This window comes from Malania oleifera, chromosome 10 (genome assembly GCF_029873635.1).
Source record: "Malania oleifera isolate guangnan ecotype guangnan chromosome 10, ASM2987363v1, whole genome shotgun sequence".
In the NCBI taxonomy this organism is placed as follows: domain Eukaryota; kingdom Viridiplantae; phylum Streptophyta; class Magnoliopsida; order Santalales; family Ximeniaceae; genus Malania; species Malania oleifera.
Genome location: NC_080426.1, coordinates 36,684,629 through 36,694,936, shown reverse-complemented (window position 1 = coordinate 36,694,936; position 10,308 = coordinate 36,684,629). Strand labels below are relative to the sequence as shown.

Here is a 10,308-nt window from a genome sequence, read left to right as displayed (position 1 = left end):
ACTAATATTGACGAGCAACATCATATTAATGAATAAATTTAAAAAATGGGCATATTCACAATAAATTAAATATAGCACCTACAAAAGATAAGATGGGTGAGAGACTGCTCAAATGATTTGAGCACCTAAAGCATAAACTAAAGTGCATAAGTGAAGAAAAGTAAACTTATTACTATTAGCAATAAAAAGAGTAAAGATTACCTTAGATAACTTAAAATTAGACAATAAGAATTAACAATCTCTTAGATAACTTAAAATGACAATAAGAATTAACAATCCACAGATTTTCAGCCTCCGATCATGTAAATTGACAAAATAATAATAATAATAATAATAATAATAATAATAATAATACTTAGTTTGTCGTTGTCACCCATGTAAATGTTAACACACACACACACACACGGGCAATATTTTTCCAACTTAAAAAAAAATTGAAATGAAAAATAATTTGCAACTAAACAGGCACAAATATTAGAATCTTTGTTGCCTTCCTCTGCTTTCCAACTAGCACAAACATCATAAGCTTTATCATAAACTCCATGAACAATGACAGAAATTGAAATCACTAACTAAAAGAACATGAAAAACAAAAGCATAAAAAGATGATTTCATTTCCATGTGATCCCCAGCAGAAACCCGAGCAGTAAATTCACCATCCATACAAATATCAGGTAGTAAGAGTCGGAGCGAAGCTGCACTGTATGGGAAGGAATGTTCATGGGGCCAACAAATTTTTACCAGGTTATAGAAGTGATGCAGAGTCACCAGAATGCACTATACAGAATTCTGAAGGTAAGAACAGCATTTGTTTTTTAATATCTGTTCAAATCCTATGTGTAAATGGAAAAAAGTTAAAAGTTATGATAAGAGAGACATTAAATGCTGTAAGCACAAATAGACACATTAAAACGACTCCCTAATAATTTCACTTCTAGCCAGCAAGGGGATTAGCATGTATCGTCACACGATTGATCCTGATCTCTGCAAGAGGTCGATCTCCTGGTCCAGTTGGAGTCTGCATAAAACCAAAGCACTAGTAAATGAAAATATCTACTGTTATAATCAATAAAGTCCACAAATAACCGTGAAAAAAGTGTTCCTTGTAGTTCGTTCTGCAATGTGGTTAAATATGCAAAGACAAATATGGAACCATAAGCATAGAAATATTATTGATGAGCTCCCTGCTCAGCCTTTTGGAGACATTGAAAAGATTAACAAAGGGGATGAAGATTGTGTTTGGTTCACAAAACCACTAAAAATACTTAATCTTAGGGAAATGATCAAAATTAAATTTAAGACAATTGATTCAAAGCCATAACATTGCTTAACAATTTCTTCTTTAAAGAATATAAGCTAAAGTTTCTTTAAAAAAATAAATAAATGCTTCTACCTTGTCTGTGATCTTGATTAAAATCAATAATAACTTGCTTCAGGAAAGGCAAAGTAAGGCACTGATGATGTGTGTCCTTTGTTTTAGGAGTAGAGGAGACAAGTTCGCATATTCTAACTACAATATCCTTTTTCATGGACTACATCAAATAATTTGTGCGAGAACTGGTTTTCCTCTTTAGATGACCTTCGTACTATTAATTTTAGAGGCTTTGGGAGGCATGATGAAAACTTTGAGGAGGCATTTGAGTAGGGGTGTATGTATATGTGACAGATTTGGAGCAAGAGGGCCTAACTTGACTCCGCCCTACCAGGAATGATCTTTCAGGTCTACCACCCGAATCCACCTCGGAGCGTATGAACAGATTTTTGGGAATACTAAAGAAGAAAAAAAATCATTTTCTCTGAAGTTGTTGGGTTAGATAGGGTCGAGGAGTGCAGTACAGTAGATGAGGAGGCAAGGGAAAGAAAGTAACCCTTTGCAATGAGGTGGAGGTGATTTTATTGAGGGAGGCATGAGTTGGCGCCAGAAAGTGAGGTGGTTCGAGGAGACGGGGGTTGCAATTCCAGGTTTTCTCGTAGGGTGGTGTGTGAGGAGGAGGAAGAGATTTTATTAAAAGATTGGAAATAGATTCAGGCAATTTTTTTTTCCCTTTTTTTTTGTTTTGTGGAGGGGGGGGGGGGGGTGAGTTTGGATGGAGATTACTAAATTTTTACAAACTATTCATGATTGATGGTGAGGGCTCTGGGAGATGAGTTCAGCTCTGTAGGTTGAGAGACCTTTCAAGGGTAAAGAAATTTTAAAATATGGTGTTTAATTTGCGTGAGGAGAAATATCTTGGTCTCGATGGTTTGCAATCATATTTCTTTCAGGAGGATTGAGAGGTCTCATCATAAGGGTTTTTTAGGAGTTTCATGGTAATAGGGGGGTGGGTAATTGTAGGAACCTGAACCAACAAAAGAAAAAGAAAAGAAAAGAAAAAGAAAAAGAAGGAAAAATTTTTGGCACAGGACCAAACCGTCGATGGTTTCAAGGAGCTCAAGAAAACCGTCGACGGTTTCAATCAACGAGAGTTTTTATATAAGAAAATGGGAAAATTGGTTTGGTAAGTGACCAAACCGTCGACGGTTTCCCTCGGGGCTGAGCTTCCTTATAAGTGGGAAGTAAGCTTAAAAAATTATAATTTTCATATTTCTCTCTCTCCAAATTAGGGTTTCACTCTCTCTCTAGCCCAGGATCTCTCCACATGTGCTCTCCGGTTCTCTCTTCCTCCTCTCGACTTGCCGGTTCTCTCTCCTCGGCAAGTTAAGGAAGCTAGGGTTTCGGTCCTCCGAACGCTATAAGCATATTTTCAGGAACAGGTAAGGGGATTAGATTATGTCAGTTATTTTTTAAATGTGAACCAATTAAACTGAAGTATACGATTATAGGAATATTATGAAACAGGCATATGAAATGAGGGTTTTGGTATTATATATGTATTTAGGGAAAGCTAAAGTGAGTTGGGTGGTCATCTCCTTTTCCTAAAAAACATACGTATTGAGCTAAACTAAACACTACAGATGATCATACCTTTATTTTCAGCAAAATATATTTACCTAGAGCAGTTTATTATATTATGAAATATCACTCAAATCGTGTGGCATGAGAATGTTTACGGTTATTGCATAATTAAACCTAATGGTTTCATGGTATTATACATTGAAAGATACGATTTTTATACCCAGTTACAATATGATTAGTTTTATACAGAATCATGAATATGACGATTTTATACCGAGTTATGATATGCTGGTTTTTATACCGAGTTGTGATATGACAGGTTCTATATAGAATTATGAACATGACGGTTTTATACCGAGATATGACAAGACGGTTTTATACCGAGTATGATATGACAGGTTTCATACAGATTCATGAACATGACAGTTTTATACATATTTATGAAAATGAGATCATGTTAATGTTTTTACTATGTAAATTATATATATGGTTTATGAACCCTGAAGGACTAGATCTAATGGAAGCTTGGTACCGTAGCTAGTGATATTGTTAGTGCAACCACACTATTCAGAGAGTGTTGGTATTAGACGGCCGATTTGGCCTGAGAAGAGTAGGATACCCTTTTGAGTCCGGACCAGGTTGAGGTAGGCAAATCGTACTTCAGAGCATGTAATGTTGACCTAACAATGGTCAGTTGGCTAGATTGCTAGGTCTAGTCTTCGGACCACACAACCCGATCATGGGGGTTATTCATGATGTTATAGGATGGCCCAATAAGGAAGGTTCTCTATCCATATATGTTATTTACAAAAATGGGCCATATTGAGCCGAAACTATGTTATGAAGGAAAATATATGTATTTTCAATGATACAGGTGCGAGTTCAGTTTTCAAATGTCATTTCAGTTAAAGTTAAATATATGAATGTTTTATGATCACACTAAAACTCATGTTAGTCACATACTGATGATAATCTAATCCGTCTTACTGAGAAGTGTCTTACCCCAATATCCAACTCATTTTTCAGGTCCTACAGGAAATCGAGCCTAGTGTGCTATGGGGCTAGGTTTAGATTTTGGTAGTTACCATAAGTGTAAGCGAGACACTTGTATATTATGTTTTTGTTTAATTTGGGATGTACTATATAGAACATGGAGATAAATATGTGTAACTGGGATGGTTTAGAACCCTAGTAAGGTGTTTTAAGGTTTAATTATCTTTCGCTGCATGTTTATATTGAGCTATGGATAGGGACACCTGGGACCCCCTGTTTGGGTTCGGGTCGTTATAGGTATGGTATCAGAGATATATGTGTAGCAAATAGCACTCCAGACCCCATCGGGTTCGAGGCGCTACAATAATAGTGTGAATTCTACCTTCTCAACCCTAATCCCCAAGAAGGAGGATCCATGACAGTGAAGGATTTCAAGCCTATTAATCTTGTCACTAGTCTCTACAAGATTCTGTCCAAGGTCTTAGCCACAAGACTATGGGAATTTTTAGGGGGCACAGTCTATGTTTATTTGAGATATATTTTAGACAACAAGCTCATGGCTAATGAAGTAGTGTAGGATGCGAGGAGGAGGAGGGGACTTTTTATTTAGCCGAATTTGAGAAAGCATATAATGTGGGAAATTGAGGCTTTTCAACAAAGCGATGGGGTAAGAAATGTTCTGGAAGTGTGGAAAAAGTGGATCAGAGGTTGCTTGACATTCTCACTCGAGTGGCCCACACCTCTGTGTAGGATCCAACCACAAGACAACACCTTAGGGTGGCTCTAACAGTCACAACCTAATTTAGGTGCGGTATTGTCTGTTTTTAGTCACCGAGTCTCACAACTGTGTCTCATAAAAGGTGGCTCACAAGGTTAAAGCCTTAACCATCATTACATGGTCAAGATCTCCCTAGCACACGTTTGATGTGGGGTTGTAACACAAGGATGTGTTGTCTCCATTTTTATTTACCTTGGTATAGATGAGAAATTATTAGGTACACCGGATGTATACATACACATGGTGAAATCGTGTTAGTTCTAGGGTATACATCCAATGTACATAATATTTTTTCAGTGTAGATACCTTGAGTAGGATGCTCATGTGACATATGTGCTGCTAAGCTTGGACTTGATTAGAGGTCTTTGCATGATAAGGGAGGAAGAGGAGTGTCTCATCTTTAGTTTACATGTTGTGTCTTGAAAATGATGTTACAAATCCCATAAAGTCATTGTCTCGTTAAAAATCTTCAAAAAGATATTGAGATTAAAGATCAACTTTTCCAAAAGTGGGGTGGGAAGTATCAATTTGGGCAATAGGGATTTAGCGAGCCTTAAAATCCTAGTGGTCTTTGTTTGACTAGCCACTCTTTTATCTTTGTCTCACTCTTGGAGGCAGTCGAAACTCCATTGTCTCTTGGGACCTATGGTCGAGAGGATGGGTAGGAGATTGGAGGCGTAAAAGGGGGTGCACTAGTCTCTTGGGAGTCATGTCACACTCATTTGTCCCTCTCTTTCCAATAGGGGTGGCAAACAGGTCAAAACCCAACGGGTGACCGATTACTCGCCCGTTTAAACTGGATTTAGATTTGAGAGGAGATGGTTTGTTTATAAACGGATCAACCCAAACCCAACTCATTTAATAAATAGGCTAGACAGATTTAGATCGAACACCCATTGGGGCACCCGTTTATATTTTAAAAAATAATATTTATATTTATTTCTACTTTTGAGCTTTTACAAGTTATATAATTGGATTTGTCGAAAAATTCATGAGGAAAAAATGATACACACACAGGTGATGAGTTATATTTATATAGGTGCTGTTTTTTAAATGTTAAATTGTATTTAAAAAAAAATTAAAAAGATGCATTGTTTTTAAAATTTTAAGTTTTTTTGTTAAGATTTAATAAATAAAATAAATAAGTGTTGCTTTTTTAAAAATAAAATTTAAATCAAATTTTGTGAAATGTTTAAGGAAAAAACTAAAATAAACAAATTATATTTTTTAACAGGTGCTTGACTAGCACCTGTTTATGACCCATTTATTAAACGGGTGGGTTTGGGTTTATAAGTTATTTACCAATTAATAAACAGGTCAACCCGAACTTGAACCCTCACCCTGAACCATCAACCCGTTTTGCCACCCCTACTTTCCAACATCTCTATTTACTTCATTTCCCTTTGAGAGTGCCCTCGAATGTTGCCAAGGCTCTAAAGAGGCTTTGTCATCTTCTAGAGAGGGCACGAGACCATCTAGTTAGCTGGGAGGTTATTAGAGGAACCAAATCTAAAATGGGGCTGGGGCTTGGCAATGTGGTATCCAAAAACTTCTCTTAAATGATTGTGGATGTTTCCCTAGAAGTTAGCTCCCCATTGAACAAGGTGATTATAAGTAATACGGCTCCACTAAAATGGGTGGAGAACTAAAGGAAGAAGCTTTATTTCTCATGCATGTCCCCATAAGTCTGGTGGTGCATAAGTTCTTTCCTTTAACCCATTTCAAAGTGGGTAATGGCAATAGGGTTCTTTTGGGAGGATATTTGGGTAGATGAGGGCTTTATTTATTTATTTGGGGGTTTTTTTGTTTTGGGGGGGGGGGGGGGGGGGGGTGGGGTGGAGCTCTCTTTTGCACAATCTCCACTTTTTAAGTAATCTCAATGAGAGAGGTAGATTAGCTTACCCTTTCTTTTTGTGTTGGATCTCTTTGCTCCTTTCATTAGGGAAGATGAGAGGGTTTGGGATAAATGGGAGGGAGATTCTTTAGGTTTGTTTCCTTAAAAATCTATTTTCACACACCTCTTAAAAACCCCTTCTCTCATTTTTATTTTTACTTTTTTTTTTTGCCTTGGAGCAACATCATTTGGGTGGCTGCAGTCCTTTTGAAATTTTGGACCTTAATCTAGATTGCAAACTTGAATAGGATTAATATGCACGATTTGTTACACACAAGAAGGCCCTCAATCTTGCTTGTTAAAGGAAGAAAGCTATTCTTGGCTTCTTTTTGGGCCTCATTTGGATTCTTTTAGGGTTTATGGTTGTCCAGCCTTCAAATGAATTGGAAGGAAGCACAATATATCAATTTTCGATATACAAAAAATGATTTTTTTAAAAAAAATGTTCATACAAGTATATACACAATCAATAATTTCTGATAGTACACAATTTTGAACAAAAAATTATGTGCATTATCATGTGGACATTATTAGTTCTCGCAAACTTCTATATTTTGCAATTCCTTGAATACATAGTGCAATTGTTAATCAGTCATAAATTTAAATTGAAGTCTTCTCATGCCTCTCTGCTTTCTTGGAAACAATCTTTTAAGAGGTGAATGTGTAATGCAAAGTGTTAGGGTGTGACAATATAATGGGGGAAAGGGGGAGTGAGATACTGCTATAATTGTATTCTTCAGGGATTTAGAATGAATATATGAATATCTATGTTATCGCTTGTATGGTGATTCTCTTGTAGATGAATAATACAAGTAGTTCTTTTCATTGTGGTGTTCTGTTGCCTTGGATTATGATGTCTCTGATTGTTATAGTCTTATTCGGTGTATAAGAATATATTGCTCATGTGAAATCCTATTGTTCCTTGTTTTCCTTGAGTATTGAGACTCACCTGGTGCTCGTGCTTGCAGGCTTGAACGTGTGAGAGTTGGTTGACTTGTCGAGGGAGAGCTCTCAACGAGTGCCACACAGCCCTTACTTGAGTCCCATTTTGGGGGTCTGTGACAGTTGGTATCAGAGCACAGTGTGGGCGAGCACCATGCGTGGGATTATGAGGAATAAGTCAGGAAGAGTGAAGCGCATTGAGGCGCTTGAGAGAAAACTTGTAACCCTGGAGACAACGTGCGGTGACCTCCAAGGGTTGGTGGCAACGTTGATAAAAGAGAAAGGCGTGTCAACAGAGCTTGAGGCCGCCGAAGAAAACCCTAGAGAAAATCTCTATGGGGTATCAAAAGTCGTAGAGAGACTTGAGGAACTTGAAAAATTCATTCCAAGTGTGAAATCCCTGGAGAAATGGCCAAGAGAGCTTGAGGCCTTCCAGAAGAGTATCGAGTAGTTAGAAGCCTTTGAGAGCAGGCTACAACATATAGAGGGCATATTGCCATCTCTTTCGTCCCAACGGGGAGAGCCAATAGAGCTTGAGGCCTCCTTACGGGAGCTAACGGATAATCTTGATTTCCTTACAGAAGATGTTAAAGTGTCCATTACTGCTTTGAAGGAAGATTTGAAGGAGATGGGCAATGTCCAAAGTGCGGTGGTCCATGTCCAGAGGGATTTACAAGAGATCACTGCGAAAGTGAATGCAGTGGCACAGTTAGCCCAATGGCCAGTTGCACATCCAAATGAGAGATCTCGATGGAAGGTACCGGAACCTAAAAGTTTTGGGGGTACACGAGATGCAAAGGAGCTAGACAATTTCTTCTTTGATATGGAACACTACTTCACGTGCTCCCGAGTGGATTTAGAAGTGGACCGGGTCAATATGGCAACGGTATACCTGGTTGGGGATGCAAAATTGTGGTGGAGAACTAAATGGAATGATATTCAACACAATAGATGTGTCATTAACACATGGGAGGGGTTGAAACAGGCGTTGAAGGCCCAATTCTATCCAGAAAATGTGGAGTATATAGCAAAGTGCAAAGTAATGGAATTGCAACAGATGGGCTCATTAAGGAGTTATGTAAGGGAATACTAAGCCTTGATGTTGAACATTGTAGACATGACTGAATCGGATAAACTGATTCATTTTCTTCGAGGTTTGAAGACATGGCCAAGAAATGAAATACGTCGGCAAGGTGCTGGTGATCTCTCTTCTGCCCTTGCTGCTGCTAAACGGTTGGATGATTTTTCAGATAATTCTGGGAAGCGAAATTTCCCTACATCCGCCAATAATGATTCTCGTCCCAACAAAGTGTATAAGCCCACAAATGGGAGAAGGGATAGGGAGACAAATAGTTCTTGGAAAGATAAAAGAGCGCCCATGAATAAGGGAGTGGAGGGGCGGACGAACGGGGGATGGAGAGCGTCGACCGATCTCTTGTTTTCTTTGCATGGGACCACATCGAGTGGCGGAGTGCCCCAATCGTAAGGCTTTGAATGCTATAAAGGCCCTTCGAGGGGAAACCGAAACCTCGACAGCAATTCCAGAAGAACAACCGAATATGGTGGGAGTCTTGAGATTTTTGGAGGCATTAGAGCATCAAGTAATTAACAACAAGTCTCAGGAGAAGGGACTAATGTATGTGGATCTACTTTTGAATGGAAAGAAAATCAGGGCCATGATTGATACAGGGGCCACCCATAATTTCATTGCTGATTTTGAAGTTCAACGGTTAGAATTGCAAGTAGATAAAGATGTGGGCAAGATAAAAGCAGTGAATTCTCCAGCATTAACCACGGTGGGGGTGGTACCTAAAGTGGCATGCCAAATGGGATCATGGTCTGGAACAGTTGATTTCACTGTGGCACCCCTTGACGACTTTGATGTGGTATTGGGGATGGATTTTCTTAAAGTGACACGCTCAATGCCGATCCCAGCTGCGGATTATCTTGTGATAATGAGAAGTGCACCTTGTGCGGTCCCCGCAGCCTACAACAATTTCGATGAGAGGAAGTTGCTTTCAGCCCTCCAATTCAAAAAGGGAGTAAAAAGGGGAGAATCTTCTTTCGTGGTTCTACCAATAGTCTCAGAAGATGCAAAAGTAGGGAAATATCCACTTGAGATTAAGGAAGTTTTAGAAGAGTTCAAGGAGATGATCCCGGAACAGCTACCGAGGGTTTTACCACCTCGACGACAGATTGACCACGAAATTGAACTTTTGCCAGGAGTAAAGCCGCCAGCACGTGCCCCTTATTGAATGGCGCCGCCTAAGTTAGCTGAACTTAGAAGGCAACTGAATGATCTTATTGCAGCAGGGTTCATCCGGCCTTCAAAAGCACCTTTTGGGGCCCCAGTGTTATTTCAGAAGAAACAAGACGGTAGTTTGCGCTTGTGTATAGATTATCGGGCTCTTAATAAGGTGACCGTGCGCAACAAGTATCCTATTCCACTGATTGCTGATATTTTTGACCAGTTAAGTACAGCTAGATATTTCACGAAACTGGACTTGAGGTTGGGATATCATCAAGTGCGCATTGTTGAGGGAGATGAACCGAAGACCACTTGTGTCACACGGTATGGAGCATTTGAATTCCTTGTCATGCCTTTTGGGCTAACAAATGCACTCGCTACCTTTTGTTCTCTAATGAATCAGGTTTTTCGGGACTACCTTGATCAGTTTGTTGTTGTTTACCTTGATGACATACTGGTTTTCAGCGCATCCTTAGAAGAACATAAAGATCATCTTCGAAAGGTTTTTCAAAAACTCAAAGAAAATCAGTTATATGTAAAAGGGGAGAAGTGTGCTT

At 38.9% G+C, this 10,308-nt stretch overlaps 1 protein-coding gene across 1 annotated transcript in view; it reads right to left on the bottom strand.

Moving 5' to 3' along the window:
* Positions 1–586: 586 nt before the first annotated feature.
* The window catches only part of LOC131166071 (peptidyl-prolyl cis-trans isomerase CYP18-1), a 28,795-nt gene continuing 19,073 nt past the window's right edge, over positions 587–10,308 (bottom strand). Inside the window, exon 5 of the mRNA XM_058124304.1 lies at positions 587–1,018. Within this exon, the coding sequence (XP_057980287.1) occupies positions 935–1,018 (84 nt within the window). The 3' untranslated portion in view covers positions 587–934. The remainder of the gene's footprint in view (positions 1,019–10,308) is intronic.